This window comes from Dermochelys coriacea, chromosome 3, assembly GCF_009764565.3.
Source record: "Dermochelys coriacea isolate rDerCor1 chromosome 3, rDerCor1.pri.v4, whole genome shotgun sequence".
In the NCBI taxonomy this organism is placed as follows: Eukaryota; Metazoa; Chordata; order Testudines; family Dermochelyidae; genus Dermochelys; species Dermochelys coriacea.
The window spans coordinates 152,893,202-152,919,743 of record NC_050070.1 but is presented as its reverse complement, the minus strand read 5'-3'; the positions used below and the strand labels follow the sequence as shown (position 1 = coordinate 152,919,743).

General features: G+C 41.0%; 1 protein-coding gene and 1 long non-coding RNA gene across 2 annotated transcripts in view; one reads left to right on the top strand and one right to left on the bottom strand.

Annotated features, from left to right (window-relative positions):
* Positions 1–26,542, bottom strand: part of DNAH8 (dynein axonemal heavy chain 8) — a 617,537-nt gene that overhangs the window by 102,971 nt on the left and 488,024 nt on the right. The window contains exons 60-67 of the mRNA XM_043511607.1: positions 16,800–16,992; positions 13,834–13,956; positions 11,106–11,236; positions 10,541–10,694; positions 9,814–9,978; positions 9,058–9,284; positions 8,442–8,560; positions 4,812–4,915 (exon numbers count right to left, since the gene is read on the bottom strand). Of these exons, the coding sequence (XP_043367542.1) occupies positions 4,812–4,915; positions 8,442–8,560; positions 9,058–9,284; positions 9,814–9,978; positions 10,541–10,694; positions 11,106–11,236; positions 13,834–13,956; positions 16,800–16,992 (1,216 nt within the window). The remainder of the gene's footprint in view (positions 1–4,811; positions 4,916–8,441; positions 8,561–9,057; positions 9,285–9,813; positions 9,979–10,540; positions 10,695–11,105; positions 11,237–13,833; positions 13,957–16,799; positions 16,993–26,542) is intronic.
* Positions 1,218–25,232, top strand: LOC122459461. The gene is made up of 3 exons (XR_006280174.1): positions 1,218–1,465; positions 20,468–20,470; positions 25,191–25,232. It is a non-coding gene; the product is annotated as an uncharacterized LOC122459461 (long non-coding RNA).

Sequence of the window (26,542 nt, the reverse complement as noted above, 5' to 3'; positions counted from 1 at the left end):
GAGCCCTGCAAATATGTGGATATCGATTTTATATCCACAGACCATGTTTGTGGATAGATGCGGATCCAAATTTTGTATCTGTGCAGGGATCTATCTATGCACTAGAAGTGGGGGGAGGAGGGAGCTGCACAAGGACACAGAATGCACTACCCCAACAGACATTGCTGACCAAAAGATTCTAATCTCAAATGCTTGGGGTGCATGCACACCCAAAGTGGAATCTTCTGCCAAACTGCTTTTACAGGCAGGAGTAGGCATATTTCTATGTCCCGGTATCAGCCACTGGTCCACAAAAGCCAGCTTGTCACTAAAACTTCCAAAGAAAGTTTCCAATGCTGGAAAAATACATGAAATATAACTAAGAAAAACACACAAAGGAGGGTTGTTCTGAATTGGCTGAGGGTCATTCCAATTAATAGGTAAGATAAACTTGATCTACTTTCATAGAATGACCCTTCTTACAATCTGGAGAGAATTACTGGAAAATGGCAAGCAGAAGAATAACAGAGAGAGGGTACACAGTAAAAAACAATCACACCAAGTGACAGCCATATAACAGCCAACATCTGAGAATCACAGAAAAGTGAGGCTGGAATGGATCTCAAGAGATCATCTAGTCCAACTTCCTCTGCTGAGGCAGGACCAAGTAAACCAAGACCATCCCTGACAGATATTTGTCTAGCCTGTTCTTAATCCCCACCTCCCAATGATGAGGACTTCACAATCTCCCTTGGAAGCCTATTCCAGAGTTTAACTATCCTCATCTTCATCCAGAGACTTTCAACTGATCTGCCTCTCAAATCCTTCGGTACCTCAGAACAGGTGTATATATTTGTGACATTGCAGTCCATATGCTTTATGGAAATATGCTTATGAATATGACATAACTGGAATATGCTTTACACTAAATATCCCTTGTATGGTGTCCTTAGAAAGCTTGTAATCTAATAAGTATGTTCATCCTATTTGTTTGCATGTATTATTTCTAGATCTGGAGTTAGGAAAATAAGATATAAACTTGTATCACTGATGTAAACATATTAAGTGGAGGCCATTAAGGGTGCTCCAGAAACAATCAGCTCTAAATGGCCTTAGTTACTTGAAAGCCTTCCTGTGTATGTGTGCCCAGTGTATGGGGAATGGAGACTAGGGGTCTTAAGTGACATGTGACCATGTCACTTTATAATGAAATCCATCTTAAATCTGGTACTTTTCCATTCAGAAGGAGGGGTGGGGACCCACAGAGACAAAAGATTCCTGCCTTGTGCAAAAGCTATAAAATTGGTTGGAGCAGGACAAAAAGGGGCAGCCAGTCATGAGAAAACCCCCGCTTACCACCTGAGATGTCTGCTGGAACTAACAAGGACTATACCAGGGAAAGGACTGGGCCCACACTAGGGAGGAGTCTAGTCTGTGAAAGAAGCTTATTGGAACATCTCTGAGGATGAGATATTACCTGTAATCAGTTTCTTAATGTATTAGATTTAGACTTGCATGTTTTTGCTTTATTTTGCTTGGTGACTTACTTTGTTCTGTTTGTTATTACTTTAAATCCTGCTTTTTATACTTAATAACATCACTTATGTTTATTAGTAAACCCATAGTAAGTTATTAATACCTGGGGAAGCAAATACCTGTGCATATCTATCAGTGTTATCAAGGGCAGAGAATTTATGAATTTACCCTGTATAAGCTTTATACAGAGTAAAATGGATTTATTTGGGGTTTGGATCTGTAGCAGATCGCTGACTCACCAGCATAGCGCCTCCTGCTGGTCATTTGGGAATTAGCTCAATTCCACCACTTGGAGCACCCCGCTGGCCAGTGTCTTGCCTGCTGCAGGCCCCGTTTCCCTCCCAGACCCTGGTGCCCTTTACGTTGGGGTTCTGCTCAAAGCAGTACCCCCACACTATGGGTCTCCCCTCCCAGGGGAACCCCCAACCCTCTATACCCACCTTGCCTCAGTGGCTACTGCCAGTCATCATCTAGACACTTTCCCTGGGGCAGACTGCAGTCTTTAATGGACACTCATCATTGGCAAGGGGGTTGGACCAGGTGCCTCTGCCTATCCCAAGGCTGCACCACTTCAGCCTCAGTACCTCTTTAGGCTTTTACCAAGGCCTCAGCCTGGGGAGTTTCCAGGCTGGAGCTCCTTTTGCCCTTCTCTAGCGCTGCTCTGCTTCAGGTATCCTTGTACTCCCAGGCAGCTAGGCCCTTCCCACTCCAAAGCTGGAGTGAGACAGACCCAGTGCCTTCCTTAGCCCTTACATCAGGGCCCGCTGTGCCCTGATTGAGCTAGCTACACCTGTGGCCAGCTTCTCAGCCAGTCTCTTTCAGCTGCTCTTAATCCTTTGTCTAATTGGGTCCCAGCCACAGCCCTCTCCAAGGGCTGCTTTTAACCCCTGCTCTCCTGAGGTGTGGCAGCCGCACCTTCTATACCAATTGTAGAATACTTGGTCAGTCACTTTGCTGCAAGACTATATATATAGTCTTTATGTATGTATAAAAATAGTAAATGAAACAATGAATTCACACTACTGTGGCTCTTTTGTGAATGTTGATTGCTGATTTTGCTCCTGAACTATTGAGGTCTGACTATCACTGCTGTAAATCTTATCCTCAGCCTTGAACAAATGTTTTTTTGGGGGGGATAATGGAGTTGGATTTGGGGTTTTGTTTTTGTTTTTTTGACATAATCCACACAGAATATGTCTGCATCCAAAGGAGGCATTTGATTATGTCATATCAACTCTGACATGTTCAGCGCTTGAGGAGAGGGACAGATATTGCAGCAGAGTGAGGTCTTGAGGAAGCTTCTCGCTTTTTCTCTCAGGTTCTGCTTCCCTCTCATGCCAAATAAAGTTCAGTCTGTCCCAAAGAGCACTCGCCCCACTTTTGCAGATGTTTCACAAAACTGTCATAGGGACTCAGTAGTTCTTTGCTTGGCCTTAACAAGACTCTATCTATAAATCTCACAAGCTCTGGGTCTTCCCCAGGAACAGAATCAGACTACACAATGAAATGCAATGTGTTGTAGTCATGTTGGTCCCAGGATATTAGAGAGACAAGGTGTGTAAGGTAATATCTTTTATTTGGTTCAATAAAAGATTTTACCTCACCTACCGTGTCTCTCTAAGGAAACGAAAGGCATACTAATCTTGTGTTTTTCTTCAGGCAGCTATTCCAGGGATCTAATCTCAAGTGTAGAAATTATACTTGGACATTATTGTGTGCTAGTATCTTAATTACTTCTATAATACTTATATATGCAAATCACTTTATAGACAAATAAAAAATGAAATCATGGGCTCAAAGAGCTTTGTTTTGTTTTCTGTTTGGTGGGTTTTTTTACTTATACACACATATGCCTCATTCCCACCCCCCAGACACATGCATGGTTAGTTGTGTGGCTAGGAGACAGTGAAGAAAATAAGGCAAAGAGTAAAGAAAGATGACTGCAGAGAGGTAAAAATGGGGCTAATTTGATAAACAGAAGACCATACTGCAGAAGATTAGTTCTTGTATCCCAGATAGTCCAACCTTCTGGATTCTCTGTCTCCAGACACTGATCAGAAATAATTCCTTTTTCTGACTTATCTAAGACGGCCAATTCCACCAAGGACCACAGAGCAGGATGATAAGAAAAGCATGGAAATCCCTGTTCTGTCACTTAATAAAGTCAATCTCTTTGCCATAGCAGGGGATCAAAGCCAGACAGAACCAGAGGTCTTTGCTGGCTCAAGTATCCCTTGGTTTGTGGGAAAAATATTTTGCCATTACATTTGAACTCCAAAATGTCAAACAATCCGTACAATTTTTTTCCTGAACTGCAAACTCCACAAATCTTATAATTATCTGGTGGTTAAATGGAAGAATGGAAGCATACTATTGTCTTGTGAGGTGGAGGAAGAGGGCCTAGGCTTTGGAAACAGCCTTAAAATCATCAACATGTTCCTCTTCTCCTTCCTCTTTAATGTCAGTTTCCAAGAGACCATCACCAAGGCTGATAAGTAGAGTGGAATGTCCTTGAGAAGAGAAGATGCTACATCTGTTATTACACCAGAATAATTTGATTCCCTATAGAAACACTTTCATTAAAGCCAAATCAGGCTCCTCTGTGGTCTCTTTGCTGAGCATCGTTTTTAAAATTATGCTTACATGCACAACCCACTGGACCAGAACTGTGCAAGATCACAGGGACAATTTACTTTGTTGTTGCAAAACCAGAACCACTCAAACTTGATTTTTCTTTCTGAACTCCCATATTACAGCTGAGAAGAACCACACGATGAAACAGAATTGACTAACACTAAAAAGGTCGAGCTATTGAATATTAACAAATTATCTTAATTTAATACATATAACTTAACCAAAATTAACTATTAATAACCCTCAAACCAAGCTGTATGACAACTAAGAGCACTGAAACAAGCAATGAGACGTGCTGCTTATAGAGGAAAGAAACTAGGGAATGCCAGGCCCTGCATTTGTATAGTTTTTCCACCATCTCCCTCCCCAGTGGGTTCCACCAGGGCAGCTTTAGTCTCCGTTGGGGCTCCTCAGGAGCCTCACTGGCAGGGCTACTGTGGAGCCTGTGCTGAAGCAGCATACACAGCTGCCCTTGTCACATCTCCTCCTTGCACAGGAGCAGGCTGTTTTGGGTTCATCCATTTCCTGCAATTTCTTGACAAAGAGGATGTTGTGGATCTTTTACACTACTACAGTTCTCCCACACCATTTTTTTTTTTTTGCCACCAGAGGACATTAAAGTAAATCTAGATCACAAATATGTTTAGCAAATAAGTACGTACTTTATCTGCCTTTACAGAAGCCAAAGCCAGTTCCTTTTCTTTCACTGCCAATTCCAGAGAGAGTTTGGCAACAGATTCACTGGCTTCCATCAGCTTGGCAAGACCTATCAAATATAAATAATAATCATGGCCATTCAGAAAGATGAAGAATAATGCTATATTTTTGATAATTTCCAACTCTTCTCCAATCTTCCCCCTCACACCCACCCTCCAATTATTCCCCTCTCTCATTCACCTGCCCACTAGCTCACAGTCTCCTATCCTGGGATTCTCATCCAATCTTAGTCTCCTTCCCCTTCACTCTTCTCAAGGTCCTTGTCCTAGTACCCCCTCTTCTCCTCCCCCGACTCCTAGTCCATGTCTTCTTGCCCAGCCAATCTCAGCCTCTTTCAACCCCAGGTCCCAGTTTCTTGCCCCCTGCCAGACTCCACTTCAAGTCTTTTCTCCCCACTAGGGTCCTTTTCTCAATCTGTTCCTCCCACCTTTCCCCAGTGTGGCTCTTGTCCCCACTGCATTCAAGTCAGGCACCTTCCTCCTCCACGTTGTCTAGATGCCAGTGGGGAGACATTGAGAGAATAGAAGAGACACTCTCCCTGCTGTCAGTTCCAATGCCCAGCCTCAACAGCCATGAGCTGCAATTGCAGGGAAAGTCCTACTCACCCCCAGTAGCCCAGGGATGGCAAATGCACACTTCAGTTACATGAAGGAGCTGAGATAGGCTGGAGCATGTTAGTGCAACTGGAATCTTCAGAGATTTTAGCAGCAAAGCGCTAATAAATTCCTATTAAACATATGCAATCTATGTTTTTTCAAAGTGTTATAACTTGACCCAATTTGGGTGACTTTTCATGGGAACAGCAAAGGGCATATCCCTGATACAAATGTAACTCCACATGCTGAATTTCAAATCCCTACTCCAAAGCATGGGGGACTAGATCTTCTCAATGAAAGAATTGTAAAGATTTTTTTAATATGGCAAAATAATTTATTTTTTCTAATCTCATTCTTGCAAACAGTGGACCCATTTTGACTATAACTTTTCAAAAAGTTCAATGTGAGTGTCACAGGGCAAGTGCACTCTGTCCCTCCTTTGCGGTGGAGGAAGGGGCATTATAGCCTCGTGGCTGACTCTACCAGACCACCCTTTGCCTCACGGTGGTATGGCCTAGTGGCTAGAGTCAATATGGCTGCTCTTCCTCACAGGACTGCATGGCCTAATGGCCAGAATCAATACAGCTGCTGTTCCTTGCAGGGCTGGATGTTCTAATGGCCAGAGTCAATATGGCTGCCCTTCTTCGCAGTGCTACAAGGCCTAGTGACCAGAGTCCTTACAGCTGCCCTCTCTCGCAGGGCTGGATGGCCTAATGGCCAGAATCAATATGGCTGCCCTCTCCTGCAGGGCTGGATGCCCAAATGGCCATATTCAGTGTGGCTGCCCTCTCTCACCGGGCTGGATGGCCTAATGATCAAGGGGGAGGGGGCGTGTGGCCGGGGTAGAGTCCCAGCCTAGGACCCTGTCAGAGGTGAGTGTACTCAAAACTGGGTCTGCGGGGATCCAACTGAAACACACTGACTTAGTTCCTGGTCATCATAGAATATCAGGGTTGGGAGGGACCTCAGGAGGTCATCTAATCCAACCCCCTGCTCAAAGCAAGACCAATCCCCAACTAAATCATCCCAGTCAGGGCTTTGTCAAGCCTGACCTTAAAAACCTCTAAGGAAGGAGATTCCACCACCTCCCTAGGTAATGCATTCCAGTGCTTCACCACCCTTCTAGTGAAAAAGTTTTTCCTAATATCCAACCTAAACCTCCCCCACTGCAATTTGAGACATTACTCCTTGTTCTGTCATCTGCTACCACTGAGAACAGTCTAGATCCATCCTCTTTGGAACTCCCTTTCAGGTAGTTGAAAACAGCTATCAAAACCCCCCCTCATTCTTCTCTTCTATAGACTAAACAATCCCAATTCCCTCAGCCTTTCCTCATAAGTCATCTGTTCCAGTCCCCTAATCATTTTCATTGCCCTCCGCTGGACTCTTTCCAATTTTTCCACATCCTTCTTGTAATGTGGGGCCCAAAACTGGACACAGTACTCCAGATGAGGCCTCACCAATGTCAAATAGAGGGGAACAATCACATTCCTTGATCTGCTGGCAATGCCCCTACTTAAAGAGCCCAAAATGCCATTAGCCTTCTTGGCAACAAGGGCACACTGTTGACTCATATCCAGCTTCTGGTCCACTGTAACCCCTAAGTCCTTTTCTGCAGAACTGCTGCCTAGTCATTCGGTCCCTAGTCTATAGCGGTGCATGGGATTCTTCTGTCCTATGTGCAAGACTCTGCACTTGTCCTTGTTGAACCTCATCAGATTTCTTTTGTCCCAATCCTCTAATTTGTCCAGGTCCTACAATTTGTCTAGGTCTTACAACTGGATCAATGACTAGACCCCTAGTCTACTTCCTACCCTGTCTTCTAGTGGTATGGTCCATGTGTCTCCTGGGTCTCCAGCCTGTGGAGCTTCTGACCGTTCCAATGCCTCCTGGGTGTTCACGGGTAGCTTGGTATCTACCCAGGTCTACCCAGGTATCTACCCAGGCTTGGGCCCCCTGGTCTAGGGCTCTGGCAGCTCCTGGGTGGGAGATTGCAATGTGTCTCCTCTCTCCTCAGCAATCCCTCCTGACTGAGCTGGGTTACCTCCTTTTATACTGACTCTCCAATTGAAGCATGTTCAGCAGGGGCAAGGGCGGTGTCTTTCTTTGCCCAGAGTATGGGGTTAACCCCTCTTGTCCAGTGCAGGGCATGTGCACCCCATCACACTGAGGCAGATACCCAGCATGGAAAATTTCTGCCCAAACAGTTAAAGTATGGCAAAGTTATAAGAAACTAAAAACACAGTCTTATAATGGGAAGTGTCTGGCGACCTTAATAATAGGCAGCACTGCCAATTCTACCTATAGTAATCATAGAATCATAGGGTCAAAGGGACCTCAAGGGTAATTTAGTCTAACCTCCAATTGAATGAACTTAGGGCTTTTCTTTTTTCTTTTTTAAAATACTACAAGCACTAGCTTCAGGCATAAAAAGCATGTAACCTCCCTCACACTTCTGCCTGTCTCAGCCACTTCTCCAGCCACGTTCAACACTGTAACTAGGGAAGGAGGCAAAGTGACAGTTTATGCCGAATTCTCATTGCTAATGCAGAAACTTCAAAGAAAGGATTGGAGTGGTTTTCAGCTGCCTCTTCAACCCTCAAGCCAATCAGTCAGGTGTTCTTTCTAGCCATTTTCAACTTCCCCTTTCTGTTACAAAAGATAATTTGGGAATATTAAATATTTATGTTTAATAGAGGGAATGCTCAGATAGATGATTAAACTAGTTTTAATGCTGTATCTGTACCACTCTTATCATACCAAGGGACTTGGCCAATTGACGTTACTACCACATACAGTACTCTGAAGTGACCATCATTTGAGTTATAAGTTTAACATACATATTTCAGATTTGGGCTATTTGACTGTGATACAAAAGGGGAGTGATCCTAAATGATCTGTGAATGAGAAGCCCAACCATGAAACAGAGGTCATCTGGGATCATATCTAAGATTTATTTTTATTCCCTATACATCGTACCTATTTGCATGCGTTCAGCTTGTTCATTAATGTTTCCTAGCTTTTCAGAATAAACATCTTTGTAACCATTTATGAAAGAGAGATAAGATTTGGGTGTAACATGAGCTCTTCGTCGATATCTGAAAGGCAGAAATTTAAGAAAATTATAATATAATATATAAGTTTCACATAGTATTCATTGGAGATCTAAATAGCCGCACTACTGTCCAGGTCTTCAGTTTTAATTGAATTATTTTTTTAAAACACAGACAGCCAATGTTATATGGAAAGAGAAGCATTTCATGCAGTCAAAATGCAGCATCCCTTCACAGCGATAATACTTAATGTCACCTTTTATGTGCAATTACATCTGTCCTTATCCACACAAGCTACATTAAAGTTTCTTGTACCATTTTTTATTCTTATCCTACAATAGGAATAGGGTAATAAGTTGCCACATACTTGTGATTATTATGAATGGCTTTTGAATTTATCAAATACAAACTTCACTTCTGTATTAATAAACTGTAAAAGACAATTATTTCTTCATATATTACAATGCCATAAACATTATTCCACAAATAGTAATAATATTTTTTGTGGTTGCTCAATTTTTAAATTTTGTACAAAATGTTACCTTTGGAAATAATTCTCACAGTTCTCAGAAACTATATCATGAACGAGACCCATAGTTTCTACTACTTGTGCTTTAACTTCAGAAGAACAAACAATATTAAATTCTGAAAGGAAGTAACTGGCTACAGCAACAAGGGCTTCTTTAGGCCACCGATTAAACCAGTCCATAGTGCAGCCTGATATCAGACCAGGAAATTTCAAAGAACGTGCACGGAACTTCTCACCAACCTAATAAAAGTAACAGTTTTAAAACAATGCTTAATATAGTGAGTGTGATACCATATCTGATTTTATCCAAAACATTAACATGTACATAAAATCTAAGCATTTTTTTCTAATTCTGTTTTACCCTTATAACATCATGCATAGCTTTTACCCTATATCTGCATCCTATTCTTTTTATTATCTTTATTATCTCAATAAAATTAACATTAGAACATTAGAACATTAGAACATTAAAAAAACATTAGAAAAAAACTCATATTAAAGATGAATGCTACTTAGTGTTTTAAAACATCAGTTAGTTGAACATTAATTTCAATTAAAAGCTTGACATCCACTCACACCTGCTTTGAGAGCTCTTGTTTTTCCAGCAACAATCAAGGACTTCAGTAAAACCTAAAATACTGAAAAACTGCATTCACTGCTTGATATATGCCCTGACTCTTCAAATTATAAACCTTGAATGATCACATCATGTTTTATATGGGAATCTACCCACAGAAATAAACAAGATAGTTACAAAAAGAAAACTCACTGGAGAAAAGCAGAGAACAACATGCAAATTCTTCTTTGACCGTGATATAAAATACTCATAAAGATTATCAAATGTAGGAGGAAATCGAGGCAGCTCTTTTTTCATCACAGATATTAATCCTTGTGTAATTTCATCCAGCTCATCCCGAGCAAATAAATTGGAAATCTTTGTACAAAACCAAAATTGATAGGAAAAGAAATTGCATTAATTTAACTGAATGATAATATATTTTATAATTGTAATCTATCTATCCATCTATCTGTCTCTACACACAGAGAAACAATTTAGATGAACTAAGGGTCAAATTCTTCCCTGATTTACACCCTGTGCAACTTCATTAAAGACAATGGATGTTAGGGAAAAATAAAGCCCTAAACTAGCAAGGACACCCTTCAGTAATGGTGGACTTTTAAATGCCCTCCTCACTTATTTTCTCCCTAATGCTTACATAATCTGTCCAAATCAAGTTCACATTGGAGCATGGCTGCATGAGGAAATACTGTACTTTTATGAGCATCAAAAGGTATTCTTGCAAGAGTACTGACGTAAATCCAGAAATTTATATTGAGATTCAGTTGGGGCCCTGAATGTCCCAAATTTGAGATATTTGGGATTTAGATCCTTTCTAGCCCCATTAATTATTACAAAAATCAATGGCAATCAGGTATTAAAAGCAAATATTGAAATTTTTTATTGCTAAAGTATACTGCCATTTTGAGGATCTAACCTCTCCTGAAGATAGCAGATTGTTAAGGTATTCCAGAAATGCTTCATCTTTTATTTCATTATCAGTGAAAATGAAAGTGATGCCTTTTCCTTCTGTACCTGCTACTCTATACAGAAGTTTCAGATCATCTGTCAGATTGGAAACATTATAGGATCTATGAGGAAAAAGAGAAATTACAAATTTGCTTAATACACAATACAGAATCATTGCAATTTTTCAAATTATATTTAATATATAATTTGTAGAACTAATCATGACTATAATATCCACACACTTCAGTGAGGGGAAGATCCATCTCCCCGTGAAATAAATTGAAAGACTCAGGCTCAATTCAGGAAAGCATTTAAGCACGTGTTTCAGAGCTTTGATGGGTAGCTATGATTTGCTGAATTAGGGTCCTAGTGAACAGCCAATGATGCATAAATGAATCAGAGTGTAACAATTTTTTTGTTTACTGTTTTTAAAGATAGTGTTTAAAATAAAGATTAAAATACTTACATTTCCTCAAAAACATCAGGTTCTAGTTTTGGAGAGACAAATAACACAATATTTTTTCATTTCTTACCTTGTTAAAGTTATCTGAAATATTCTGTATCCAGCTATAAAAGAGGCCAATCTTGAAAGACTCTGTTTTCCAGAACCACCAACTCCTACAAGTAAAGCATTTCCACATGCAGTCCGAATTATTCGTGAAATCTATACAGAAAAAATACAAGTAATCTGTGCTGTGTTTAGCTAGTTATAGAAGATTAGCAGAGTTAAATATCTGTTTTACTCCAAATCTCATCTGGGAGAGTATTTTTGAAGACCTTTCCCATAGAGAAAAATAAGGTCCCTTCTTCCAAATAAAGCAATAGTATCTGAAGAGATTCATGTGACTTAAGTGAAAGGGCTGCATTTTAAGAACATAGCTTCTAATTTATGAGTTGCAGTTGGGATTTAAAATAAATGTGTTTAGGATTTGCATTTAATTATAGATTTAAGATTGAAATTTTCCAAGCTTAATCTCCTAATGAGTGGGATTTCAAAAAAAAAAACACAAAAGCCACTTTTAATTAGCAGAAGAGTGAAAAAACCCACACTTCTACATTTATAGAAATGTTTGCAATTTTTTTTCTAAAAACACCTCTTGATTAAAAGGTAGAGAAATGAAAATAGAGCATGGAAATATCTTTCACTGAAAAGAAGAGCCTTTCAGTGCTCTGGTGAAAACTTGCTTTCCTTTGACCAAGTTATGAGCTTTCAAGAATTGCACTCTATCCATATAGGTGTGCGGTAATTCTCCAAAAAGGGCCATATTTTGGAGTTTAATGTACCCACCCTACACACACCGACATCATATATAATTTGAAATCTTATATTATGTACATTTAGATGAGGTATAATGTTGAACTGCCAAGAGATGTCGTAAGCCAGTAGTTGAGCTGAAACAAGGGTACCCAAAATGAGAAGGTGTCATTTTTTGTACAGTTCCAGAAACACTTGCAGCATGACCATGACTATAGTTTGTACTGTTTAAGTTAATTTCAATACCTTAATGTGGTGTTTATTGGTCAAAGCTAAAAAATGACAATGTATTAATAGATGATTATTAGTTTTGCATGGGCAAGTATTGTTTACCCCAGAAATAATGAAATTGTTTAGCATGTGGCAAAAATGGTAAATATCAAAATTTTGCAATATATTAACATGAAATATTTTCACATCACATATTCTTAATTGTCAAAGTATCTCACAAGTGATTATAATAGTTTTCTATATTTTCAATTGAAATTTGCCCAACAGATCAGGCTCACACTTAAGGTTGTGTACCAGTAGCAGTAGATTGCATCCACATAGGTTGTACTGCATAGTGGGTTGAAATAAATGTCCATGAATTCTTAATGTAATGCTTCTCCATTTGTAAGCTTTTATACATAATATGTAGCATCTAGTCTGCCTGATAAAAGGTTTTAATTTGTGACTCTATCCTAAGGGATTATCTACATAGGGAAATAGCCCAGAATAGGTATTGTAGAATAATTATTTCATACTAACTATTCCATACTAGCTCCCCACATGGACACTCTTATTCCACACTAAAGGTACAGCTACGTTGCACTCTACTTTTGGTGGTATGTAGAGTACATACACTATCCACACCCCTAGCATGGGAACAGTGTTGATGGTGAGGCACTGCTTAGGTCAGTAGAGTAAGGACATGCCTGAATCCTGTGGGTACGTACCAGGGTATGTACCCTACTCATCAAAGCAGTGCCTCCCTCATCTGAACTGCTATTTTTAGCAATGTAGTGTCCCCCTGCCTCCCTGTTGCTGGACTTTCTCCCTAAAGCAGAGAAAGCAGGAAAAGTTCTGGCAACTCCCTGCAGCATCAACCTTTCCCTTCCACAGGAAAAGGCTCCTGCAGTGCAGAGCTGCCAGTAGCTTTCCAAGCAGTGGGAAAAGGTTTTGGAGGTGGGAAGCAGTGGGAAAGACTCTGGTGTGCCCCACTGCCAAGCCTTTCTCTGCTGCCTCCCCCCACCAGCCTTTCACTGACATGGGAAGCCAAATACCCAGTGCAGACGCAGCCTACTTTTCATTGCAGCATATAGCTACACATACCCTACATGGCACTGCCAGTAGTGGCCAGTGGAGATATTGTCTAAGAATGCCTTTTTGCAGTTTAGCTTTATCCAAAGTGGCACTCTTAGTACTATTGTGTACACATGGGCAGTTAGTATGGAATAGCTATTGTGTTTTAAATTCACACTCTAGCTTATTTCACAATAGCTTCCCCATATAGACAAGCCCTAAGCCTCATTTTTGCTGTTGGCAAACAATGAAACCATAACTCATTATTATTGTATAATACATCTGCTTTCAATGCTTCCTTTAATACAGTTAGTCAATATATATTGTCTTCTTAATGCATAGTTTTACATTTATTTAATCATATTCATATTCCATTCTTTACTGATTTCTTTATACTGTTCAAACCCTTCTGTATATTCCTCAGATCTTTCTTTATATTAACACCTAACTTTGTATTTCTTTGCATGGTAATTTTTGAGATTATGCAGGTTGCTCCATCCACCACATAACCTGTGCAAATTGAAAAAGACTGTCCCCTTACCAAGCCTTCTGAACATCACTCCTTGCTTCCTTCCAAGAACATTTAGCTTTACACACAACTACCCTCTATCCCCTACCTGACAATTCCAAATTCAAATGGTCAGTTTAGTTCTACTATTCATGTGACTCATGAGGTCTAGTCACCTAAATTAAATGATTATTAAATGCTGTATAAACAAAACCTTAACAAGATGTGTCATTGCATCTTTAAAAAACACCAAATCGAGAAATGATCCCCTAACAGCTTCATTGTATTGCCTCTGGTACATTTGCAATTTTTCACACAGAAATTCAAAGCTCGGGATCTGAAAGAGAGAGAAAAAAGCAAGAAAAATAACAATATTAATAGATAGTCCTGGCATATTAGTGTAACTACAGAGGTAAAAACACTTATCTGAATAAAATTATGTAGACAAACTTTTTGGCAAATTCCTTCACTGAATTACTTCCCAGTAACCTGAGATCAATGAATCTGCTGCATCCATAGACTCTCTCTTTTAGAATTGTGTCTCATAATATAGTCAGGAACTGTTAACAGCATTTAGAACTAAAATAGGCTTGCAGGCTCTGACATGGCACATAAACTGCATCTTTACAAGGAATCCTGCCCTCAGCTCCTGGTTTTTTCACTTGTTCTTATATCTAGAACATTGGTGTTCTTATTAGTTCCTTCAGGATTTATTTGCTTGTGGCTTATTTATATTGGGACAGATTCTCAGCTGTGCTGAATTTACACTTTGCACTATTGAGGAAAGTAAGATGAAAAGTGGCTCAAAGCCACTTTTTCAGCTCCCCTGATTCTTGGACAGTTGTGGATTGAAACAAGTAATTTAAAACATCTTAGGGGCTCAATTTGCTGAGTCACAGAGTTGAAGAAGACTAACCCGTCTTTGTGGAGAAGTCTCTGGAGTGGTTTCAGCTGGTGTAAAGGAATGCAGAGACCAACAACTCATCTAAACTCTCAACCCCCTGTTCTGGCAGACTGATGGCTGGAAAAATGGCAAACATAAGCTTGAAACGATCATGGCAGTATTCCCCTTTCATGGCTTCCGGGAGGGTCTCATTATAGATGAAATAACTCTGAACCTTTGGTATGTTCCATTTGACCTGCTCCACCATGATGGGGGAGGGAGAATACATGGAGAAAAATAACTTGTTGGGGGGATCTTCTTTGAAAAACAAAGCTCAAAAAATGTTGTCCCCTAAAGGAGAACAGAGAGTAGGGGAAATAATTTTCTTGTTGCTGCCCCAACATTAGCATTAAAAGCTAGGATTGCCAAGGATACGGGGAATGCTGGAAGATCACTGGCACAGAAGTGGTCCACTAGTTTCAGGAAGATAGGTACAACCCAAATGTCTCACACTACAGAAGGGTTAGGAATCAGACATTTGCTAGAAATTCAATCTAAAATTTCTTTGCTTAATTTCACCTATAATTCCTAATTATATCTCCTTGTATGAGTCAAAAGAATCCACCTCCTTCTTTGGGGTTTACAGACTTCAAATACTTATGCACAACTATATTGTCTCTGACTGTTGGCCAAAGTAACAATATGCAAATGTATTTTTTTTAAATCTTTCCTCATAAATCAATCCCTACATTTATACTGCTCTTTTCTGCATTGATTCAATTTTTTCAACAACTTAATGATAATTAGCTTGCCAAAACAGAACACAATATTTTAGGTGCAGTTCCAACAGCCGTACCTGGAAAGGGACAAATGCCTCCTCTGCTTTGAGATGTGAGGTTTCTTTATATACTGCAAAAAATTACACTGGCATCTCACATGTAAATTTGCAGTCTACCGTCAACCCAGGTCTCTTTCATCATTACTGTTTTTCAAGAATCTCCCCCCATGGATCTGTGTATTGGATTATTTTCCCCAGATGTAGTATGTTTGCATTTTTCCAGAATGGATCTTATTTTATTACTTCTTTAAATGTGCAAAACCATCACCTAAGTGTAATATCACAGTTTCAGCCCATAACTATGTTGAAAATTTATTTGTGCATATAATACATGGTCAACCCTCAGGCCTGCCTGTAATTTTCCTTTCACTTAGGTGTATGATTGGTTTTACACTCTTAAATGCCACTTAATCAAAAAGTTTTAGGGCCCAATTGGTATACAATTGCCTATTTTACATGTACATTCAGGCACATTATTTTGAAAACATAGCCTTGTGTGAAAATATTTCCCATAGAGGTTCAAACTGACTTACATTGTCTAATGGAAGCTACCACAAAAAGCTGCTAAGTCAATTTTTTCTAGCAGGGGAAAAAATGCCAGCTAGAAAATTTGCTGCCAAACACAGATAAACTATAGTAACAATTAAAATGTACTTGAAACCAACATAGAAAAGTTACATTTGAACTATAACACATTAAAAAAGCATCAGACACAAGTAGCTCCAAGTCATGGGCAGATGGGAAAAAAAAGTAAAACTGAGGTGGAAAGGAGGCTGAGCATCCTTTTATTTAGAAAGTCTTGCAGTGACTGCTTCAAGGCTTGAGAAGGTACCTTTCCCTTTGCTCTTCAACACCAACCTCCTGTTTGGCCTTGACAATGACTTTCTTTACAAATGAAGTAAAACACGTGGCCACTGCTGCTCTTCCTGAATTAGCATTATCTTGTGTGTTATGAAAGAAGAATCTCAAATTGTTTGTACCAACCCCAAAAGAAAATAGTGATTTTTAGATCCTCTATTTATCCTTAGATCCTCTATTTATCCTTCAGGATTTAAAATTTCACCGATATTCTTCAGTGCTGTCTTAAAGGGCATGCTGTGGGCCGCACAGGAGCACACAATCCTGTCGGTTCTTAAAACTGTTTCACTAATTCTGTGTAGCCAGAAATATGTCATTAAGACTGGAGAACAGTGGAGTGAAGTGGAAGAGAATGAACAGCTTATATTTATATCAGGTGGATTGTTTACCACATTTTAAATTGCTTTTTAAAGATGTAGATTTACATGATTAACTGTAAACTAATTTGACCAATCTAATTTCACCATCTAAAAATGTATTCCCTAAACCAAAATTTGTGCATTTATTTGATAAAACTTTCAATATGATCCCAACAATACAGTACATTTAATAAGTAAAAAAAACCTTGAATGCCTAATTTTTAAGGTGTAAAATAAAATACCATTTCATAAATTTTTGGTGCTTCAAATAGAAAATCTTCAGGTTCATCACCAGTTGGTTCAGGCATATCCTGTAAAAAATCTACAAAATATGGTTCAGCCTGGAGAATTGATGCTAATCCTGGATCCACATGTTCCTCAATTGCTTTAGTAGTGGCTTTATCAAACCAAGCTACATCTTCATCATTAACAAATCTACAAGACATAGATTAATACAATTTAAAAGAATGGAAAAACTTTTTAGCTAAAAAGGAATGAAAATAGTTAATTAAACACTGAAATGACTCAAGTAAAACTTTAGTGAAACACAAATTAGATAATGATAGCCACTGAAATTTAAATACCACTATGTTTTACAAGTAAAATAGTCATACCTCTATAATACAGAATAATTTAGCTTTCTTACTTTCATCCAGTTAGGACAGAACATTTAATTTATCAGTTAAATAAGGGGAAATGATTCATTGATAGCTGTGCTTAATCAGAGCCCTACCTTTTCTCCCCTCTTACTTTGGGATTCAATACATCTAAAGTCATGATGCCACCTCTCAGGCAGCAAAGAAACAAAAAAATAGTGAAAAGAAGAGGGGATATACCTGTATAGGCTGAATTTACAACTTGATCCTTCAGACTGCTCTTATACCAAAATCCACAAATAGCAGAGGAAAGGCAAACAAAGAAGAAAGAATACAGAGGAGAGGACAGGAGGAATGCAGGATGGGAGAAAACAGAGAACACTGATACAGTTACTGGTGAGGAATTTTCCCTAGTTAAACCTTCTCCTTTGATTCTATCCTGCTTATGGATTCAAACAAGCTATCAGAATTAGCAAGCAGTTCCTTTTGTAGTGGGAGTGTGATTTCTTAAGAAACAGCTAGGAACACTCTGCTCGGTGCTGGTAGTTAAAGTGTGAGAGAGTCCTAGAAAAGGGAAAAGTGGGCAGCTAAGAAGAACTCTGAATCACAGATATTTAAATGTGCTGATATTCATCCTTCTTTTCTCCTCCTTCTCAGAGATGAAATATTGGGGGTTGGAAAGAATGGGGCAACCCCAAATCAGACCGCTGTGAGCAAAGCTCTGTGCTTTTGGACGAGGAGGCAAAAATATTGAAGAATTGAGGGGTGGAGTCAGCCTGTATATAACCCCCAAATCTCATGATTAGTCTACTAGCATTCTGGCAGATGGCATCATAACACTAGCTGTGTTGAACCCAAAGCAGGGTAGGAGAACACAATGCATGAACATTATATAAATACATTCATCTTTCATGTCCCTTTATGTACTTTGATATTATCCAATCAATGCAGAATGTGAACATATTCAGGAAACTGATATCACATAAATTGTATGCCAAACGTAATGTCTTTCGCTTTATAGCTGGCTCTCCCTAAAAGGGTTTTATTTTGAAGCTTCATGGCATAATATTTTATGAATGAATATGGTCCTGACTTCAAATTCAAATTGAGTGTCATCTTTCTTCTTCCATTAAACAGGCACTAATGTCTGTACAAATATATACTTTTGTTTCTCATAATGTGCAGCGGTAAGCATAATTTAGGGCACAAAGAAATTTATGCACAGATAATGTACTCTACAATTGATTTATGTTGAGTAGTCTTTCTCATACTATGGTGGCATTGAGAGTGTCTGGCTGGAGCAGGAAACTCTTGTCTTACTTTCATTTATAATCCTGAGATTAAGAAAATGCAAATTGGTGCATAGAATTTTAGATTTCCTCTATGAACTCTCTCAACTCTGCTGGAATCTCGTGCATCCAGAGGGGCGGTAGGAACTAAGCAGGTTCTTCCACTAAGTGATTCTTCCTACCCCCTAAGAGCTGCTGTGGCACCAGCACTGAGCTCAGGTAAACTGTCTGCCTTCCTCCACTCATAGTTCTCCCTTGCTGACATTCAGACAGTGTGGAACTCCCTAGGGAGAAGGGAGAGGCAGCAGCCAATGGATTCAGGGCATTTCTGGCAGAGACAGAGACTCATGCTGAAGCATGCTTGGTATATAAGGAGCTTTAGATAGAAATGATTAGAGGGATCTGTTCAAGTGAGAACAGGTTCAGAAAATGGGATGGGAGGAGAGATGGGTGTCAGAAGGACAGCCTGTCGGTGGACTCAAGAGGGATCAGGGGAGAGAAAGGGGACAGGCTCCGTCAATAGGGACACAAGGAAAATAGGCTGAGGGAATGGGGGAAAGAGAGGCTCAAGGTATAACTTAACTTTTTTGTGTGTGTTTTAGCTGTCATTATTTGCTGCAGTCTATATGCCAATGTATATTTAGCCTGTTTTTGCTTCATCCATATTACAGGAAGCCTGTCATCAGTATTTTGGAAAGCTCCAGCTTTTATAACTTTATTGCCTTCCTTATACCAGAAGATTATTGGAATATAAAAATTAGAGCCTGCCTCCACTTGATTACCAGAGGCAAGCATTGTGAAGGAGAGGTTACTCACCTTGTGCAGTAACTGGCATTCTTCAAGATATGCATTCCTCTGGGTGCTCCGCTTCAGATAGCCTGCGCCTTTGATCAGAGATTTTTGGTAGCAATGCTCATTTGACCCAGACGTGTACCCTACATATCCTCGTGTCCCATACTGAGGCTATATAGGGCTGTGCAGGCAAACCGCCCTCAGTTCCTTCTCTAGTGCAAAGTCCCACAGAGGAAATCCTGAAGCAGAGAGGAAGAAAGGTGGATAGTGAAGCACTCACAGTGACACAAATCTTGAAGAACTCCAGTTACTGCACAAGATGAGTAATCTCTCCTTCTTTGAGTCGTATCCCTGTGTGTGTTCTACTTCAGGAGACTCCATGGCAGTAACTCCTTATGGAGCTGGGAGTTTTGGAACAGAGGTTATCACAAAAGAAAGAACTGTGTTGCATACTGAAGCATGTGATCTTGCAGAGTGAACCAAAGCATAATGGGTGAAAAATGTATACACTGAGGATCATGCTGCAGACCTGCAGATTTCAGCAATTGAATGTCCTTAAGTAAGGAAATGCTGTAGACTGTGCTCTAGTAGAATGCGCAATCACTTGTAGAGGAGGTGCAACCTCAGCCAAACCATAACAGGCAATAAACGCATCCAGAGATCCAGTGAGAAAATGAAGTCAGAGGCTCCCTTAGACCTATCTGTAATACAAATAAAGAGTCTAGGAGTCTTCCTGAATGCCCTAGTGCTGTCCAAGTAAAGGCTAATGACTTCTTAACATGTAATGCATGAAAGGCAGATTCCTGTGTAGACTGATGCAGCTTAAGAAAGAAAACAGAAAGGTGAATAGTTTGGTTAATGGCCACTAAAATCCATCTTCAGAGACAGATGTAGCAGCAGGCACATAGTTATTGGCCCTAAATTAACCTTGATGGAACTCATAGAAAGGCCTGATGTTTTCAATTCCAGCAGCTAATCCAAGATAGTGGAAAAATGACTGGACAGGTAAAAGATGAAGCCGGTTATACCAGAGATGATATAGTCTCCATTTCTGAAGCTAAGTGTGTCTTGTAGATTCCTTTCTGCTATTTAAAAGAACATTTTGTACTCCTGATGAACAGGCCATTAATCCCAAGAACCACTGAGGAACCATGCAGAATGTTCAGATTGGGGTGAAGCATCTGACCTGCATCCTAAGACAACAGCCGAGGTTTGGTAGGGGAGCTGCCACAGAGGGTGAGGGGGTGAGTATGATGAGGTAAGGAAACCAAACTTGTCTTGGTCAAGTTGGTGCAAACAAAATTACCTTGGGTTGGTCCAGTCTGATCTTGATGAAGATCTTTAAAAGCAAAGGAATTGGAGGGTATGCATAAAAAAGACTTTTTGTCCATGTAATGAGGAAAGCATCTGCTAGAAACTGGGGATCGAGTTCCTCTCTGGAATAGAATTTCCTGCACTTTGTGTTGGCTGCTCGGGCAAAAAGGTCAACCTCTGGAAATCTCCACAATAGAAATATTTTGTTGAGGACTTGAATCCAACTCCCATATGTAGTTTAGGGACATATGTCTGCTGAGGTCATCTGCCATGATGTTTTGTATACCTGGGAGGTAAGATGCTGAGATGACTATCTGGTTGGTTATGAACCAGTTCCAAAGTTTTATCCCTTCAGAGCAGAGTGGGGGGGCATGCTCCACCCTGACGATTGATATAATACACATAAGCTATGTTGTCTGTCATAATCTTGATGGATTTGTTTTTTACAAGGGAAAGAAAGTGGCCTCAAGCATTTCTGACTACTATTAACTCCCAAAGATCGATGTGCAGCATTGTTCCTATTGTGATTACTTGCCTTGGACTGTGTGAGGATCCAAGTGAGCTCCCCCATCCCAAAAGGAAAGCATCTGATGTAACACGACGGTAGGGGGATTCTGGCTGAACAGGACTCCTGCACAAATCTTGGAAGGATTCTTCCACCAGGTGAGTGACTGTAGGACCTGGCTGGGTATAGATACCTGCTTGTATAGACTGTGTTTATTCATACACAAACTGTCCTGACCACCCATGAGACACTGAAGGTGAACCTGGTGTTTTGTGTCACAAAAATGCAAGCTGCCATGTGTCTCAGCAGTTGCAGACGTGCCCTTGCTGGAACTTGAGTACGGAGTTACACTTTTTGAATAAGATCCTTTAGAGCAAGGAACCTGTCAGGAGGGAGATATGCTCTGCCTGTTATTGAATCCTGAAATGCTCCTGTAAACAGTATTTTCTGCATAGGGGTCAAGATTGATTACTTGAGATTCATCTGCAGGCCTAACCTTCGAAATAGTGAAGTTGTTGTTAGAACTGCCAACCACACCTCCTGATAAGACCAGCCTCTGAGGAGCCAGTTGTCCAGGTAGAGAAAGACAGTTATTCCTACATGAGGAGATAGGCAGCTACAACAGCCATTATTTTTGAGAACACCCTTGGGGCAGAAGGCAGACCAAAGGGTCAGACCAAGTATTGGTAATGATTGTGATTGAATGTGAAACAAATAAATCTTTTCCGAGAGAGATTAATTTCTACGTGGAAGTAGGCATCTTTGAGGTTGAGGGTCACAGACCAAGCCCCAGATTTGGGGCGGTAATTATAGCTGCTAGGGACACCATTCTGAATTTCAGATATCTGACATGTTTGTTCAGTTGTCTGAGATATCATATTGGCCTCTGCCACTCTTTTTCTTGGGTATCACTAAATATCTTGAGTGGTATCCTCGTCCTCTGTCTTGAAGTGGAACTGGTTCTATGGCCCCTAGACTTAGGAGAATTGAGATCTCCTGTGTCAGCAAATGATTCTGAGAAGGGTCCCTAAAGAGGGATAGGGGGTGGGATGGCAGGATGGATGTAAATTGGTTAGTATAAACTGATGCAATGGCTTCCAAAACCCATTTGTCTAATATTATAGCCTCCCATGCCCAATTTGAAAAAGGGGGGTTGTGTCATGCAGCCAAGAAACCTTAATTATTGGGAGATTTGGACTCTTGATCAAACCATCCAAACTGGAGTTTGGACAATATTGATGGCTGGGATGATGCAGTCAAGGTAGTTGCAGGCTGCTTTTTAGAAAATCTTGACCTCTTAACTGGTAGTTCTGGTGGCCTATGGAAGGCAGAAAATTGTGCCAATTTTCTCTTATTTGCAGGTGTTGCCCTAGAGTCCTTTAGGGTATGAAGCAAATCGTCCAGGAAATCTGTGAAGAGCTTGTGACCCTCAACAGGTAATTCTTCCACCGTGGATTGCACTTCAAATGGAAAACCACACCATTGAAGCCAGGAAACTTGTCACATTACTCTTGTGGTGAAAATATATCTGGCTGCAGTGTCTGCCACATCAAGTGAAGCCTGCAAAGATGTTTTTGCCAAGAGCTGACCTTCCTTTATTATGGCACTAAACTGTTCTTGGTGTTTCTGTGGCAAATAGTCAATAAAAACATTAAACTCATAGTTCAGGTAGTCATATTTTGACATCATTGCCCGATGATTAGCTATCCTGAACTGTAATGGCACTTATGCTCTTATGGGGTGACTTTTTGGGTATGTTGCCTGCCTAATTCACATGACGAGAATTTGGTGCTGGGTGAGAAAACAAAAACTCAGAATGCCTGGCCAGGATATAGTATTTTTTTAATCAGCTTGCTTGCATGTAGTGGGGACTGTTGCTGCAGTTTGCCTGATGGTCTTGGCTGGGTCAAGATGGGCTTCATTAACTGGCAGTGCCACTCAAGCTGAAGCAGAAGCGTGCAATATGTCAGGCAGCTTGTGATGGGAATCTTGGACTTCTTTGAAGGGAATTTGCAGGGCGTTAGCAACCTGCTTCATCAAGTACTGGAACTGGCAAAAGTCATCAGCTATTGCTGGCGGTGGTGGCATTACTGCCTCATCAGGTAATGAAGAAGGATATATTTGTAAGGGGGATAACCTCTGTATTCACTCCTGCCTCTTGCTCCTCTGCTGACTCACAGTGCAGGAGGGGATGGATGATACCGGGTAACAAGGCCTTCTTTATTCCTTATAGGAGTTAATTGGGGCCCTGAGAAATTACTGGCAGTAACTTGCCCATGGATTCCAGTACGGCCAATGAGGAGACCATAAGGCATGGGGGGAGGTATCCAGAGTTGGTCATCTCAAGTGTTAATAGGCAGGGATCTGATATTCTGCCTTTCTTGCATCTGCATCAGGGAATAATGTCTCCCAGAGTAAACTGGAAAGCCTTGAACAGAAAGTTTTGAGTCTGAGCTGGACTACTTCTCCACATATTGTACAGGAGGTGAAAATCCCTTTTCCTGGATACTAGAAGCTGGGAAAGAGACAGGTCTCACAAAACAGGAGCGATTGGTGACCAAGCGGGCCTTAGTATCAAGAGGTGTCTGGAAGTTTCAAGGAGGAGATATTCAGGCTCATTAGGTATCATAAGGTCGTTCAGGTATGGGAACTCCTGTGGTACTAGCACAACTGAACTTGCTATGTACACCAGTGATGTTCCCAATGCTGTTGTCTGGGGCATTGGTGTCGGTACCAAGGGGCCTGCGGATTCCATTGAAGCTGCTCTCTTGGTAACAGTCGTCTTCAGTACTGAGCCCTTTACTGTTGAGGTATGGGACTTAGTTGAAGTCCTAAAGTGTTTCATAGTACCCAAAGTACATAGAGCCTCACTAGCATCTCTCTCAAGGCCTGAGGTCTCCAGTGACTGAGTTTTCTTTGAGGAGGAACTCTCTTTTCTGCTCCTCTTATCCCCCTTCTTAGACTTGGAGCAGAAAGCTCTCAGTACTGCTGGTGCAGTTATCAGCCTGACTCATGGAAAGTATCAGAGACCAGAACCTTGCTGCTCTCTTTACCTTGAAAAGTCTTGGTGACCATGACCTTGACTTCAACGGGGCACTGACAGAAGAGGAGGGTCCCTGTAGAGGGATGTTCTCTGCATCTGCATCTGAAGCTGGTCTCAGGGCTTGCTACGTCATTAAGAGCCTGTTTGTTATTTCCCTGTTCTTATGGGATCTTCCCTTTAAAGAAGTGCAAATCTTGAACTTGCTGAGTAGATGAGAGTCTCCAAAAAAACATATGCACTGGAAATGCTCATCACAGCTTCTGCACAGGAGAGCCATCTTTTAAATCCCAGGGAGCTTAGGATTCCAGACAGAAGAAAATTTGTTTGAACCCCTCAAAGGGGAAAAACAAAAAATGTATATTTTTTTTGGAAAATAAGAAAAAATCAAACTAAATTAACCATTCCAATAACTATAAGGTACTAAACCTACTACTGATAAAGAACTACTATTAATATAAAGTGCAAACAGGCACACACTAAACTCTGTCTCTGGCTGAAGGCAGATTAGATGGAACTGAGGGCTGTTCACCCTCACAGCCCTATGTAGCCTAGCTACAGGCTACAAGAATATGTAGGGAGCATGCACAGGTCAAATAGGCATTGGTACCAAAAATTTCTGATAAAAGGCTCAGGGCTCATATGCATCTGAAATGGAAAACCCATAGGTACACTACTTGAAGAAGAATCTTGCTTTTTGTACATCAGAAACTCTTACACTGACACAGGCTAAGTGTGCGTGAGAGAGAAAGAAATACTTTTTTTTTATATTTTTGGCTTTGCCAGAGTGGAAGTAGATAAGTAGCAGTGTGTGAAATCTATTGTGCTGAATAGTAATATTTATATACCCAACATTTTAGTATAGGTAAATTCATCTTATGAAGATATGATCTGAAAATATGGCTGATAAAAGTACAAAAGAAGATACAGGGCATGTACCACTTCAAGACCTCTGAGTTTAGGACTAATTAGAAAGAAAGACAAGACAGAGTTTATTCTTTATTACACACTGTTTCCTGTTGTTTCTGTAGCAAAATATTTTTACTTCTTTCACTTTGTAATATATACATGAAGAAATACAACATATATACAAAAAGAAAAGGAGTACTTGTGGCACCTTAGAGACTAACAAATTTATTAGAGCATAAGCTTTCGTGAGCTACAGCTCACTTCATCGGATGCATCGGATGCATCCGATGAAGTGAGCTGTAGCTCACGAAAGCTTATGCTCTAATAAATTTGTTAGTCTCTAAGGTGCCACAAGTACTCCTTTTCTTTTTGCGAATACAGACTAACACGGCTGCTACTCTGAAACCTGTAACATATATACAACTGTTTATAAAAAGTTAACATTTATTCATAGTTATTAACATATGGTATTTGAAATATGAAAGAATTTCCCTCGGGAATTAGAATAGGAAACAACTGCATTATCTGAAAAGGAGTACTTGCAGCACCACAGGTACTCCTTTTCTTTTTTGCGGATACAGACTAACATGGCTGCTACTCTGAAACCTGCATTATCTGAAATCTCAGTAGTAATTGTGGGTAAATGTTGATTTTTAATTGTGATCACTATACTCTAGCTCGGGGTGGGCAAACGTTTTGGCCTGAGGGCCACATTGGGGTTGCAAAACTGTATGGAGGGCCAGGTAGTTCCTCCCCAAACAGCCTGACCCCCACCCCCCTGCTCCTTGTCCCCTGACTGCCCCCTCCCGGGACCTCCCGCCCCTAATTGCCCCCCCCAGGATCCCACCCCCTATCCAACCCCCACTGCTCCCTGTCCCCTGACTGCCCCAACCCCTATCCACACCCCCACACCATGACAGGCCCCCCAGGACTCCCATGCGTCCCCTGACTGCCACCCCAAACCTCCACGCCATCCAACCTCTCCCTGACCTCTGACTGCCCCCCGGGACCTCCAGCCCCTAACTGCCCCCGGGACCTCAGCCCCTTATCCAACCCCCCCACTCCTCGCCCCTTTTACCATGCCGCTCAGAGCAGCAGGAGCTCTTAGCCTCACCGCTGCGCTCCCCAGCAGGAGCACTGGGCCAGAGCACTGGCAGCGTGGCAAGCTGAGGCTGCGGGGGAGGAGGGACAGCAGAGGAGGGACCGGGGGCTAGCCTCCCCGTCCGGGAGCTCAAGGGCCAGGCAGGACGGTCCCGTGGGCCGGATGTGGCCCGTGGGCCATAGTTTGCCCACCTCTGCTCTAGCTACAATTTTACTATGATTCCTGAGTGTAGGCACATAGGAGTGCATGGCTGTCCCTCACTGTCAATCTCTGAGGGAGGCCATGCTTCTTTGCTGTCACGCACCCGGAATGGCAGTCTGTACAAGGGGGAAATTAGCTGTCTCTAGGGCTCCAACCCACAGGCAGGGTAGAGCAGTGAACAATTCAAGGCCCAGGCCCTTAGGCAGGGGTGAGCACCAAACACAGTCTAGGGCTCAG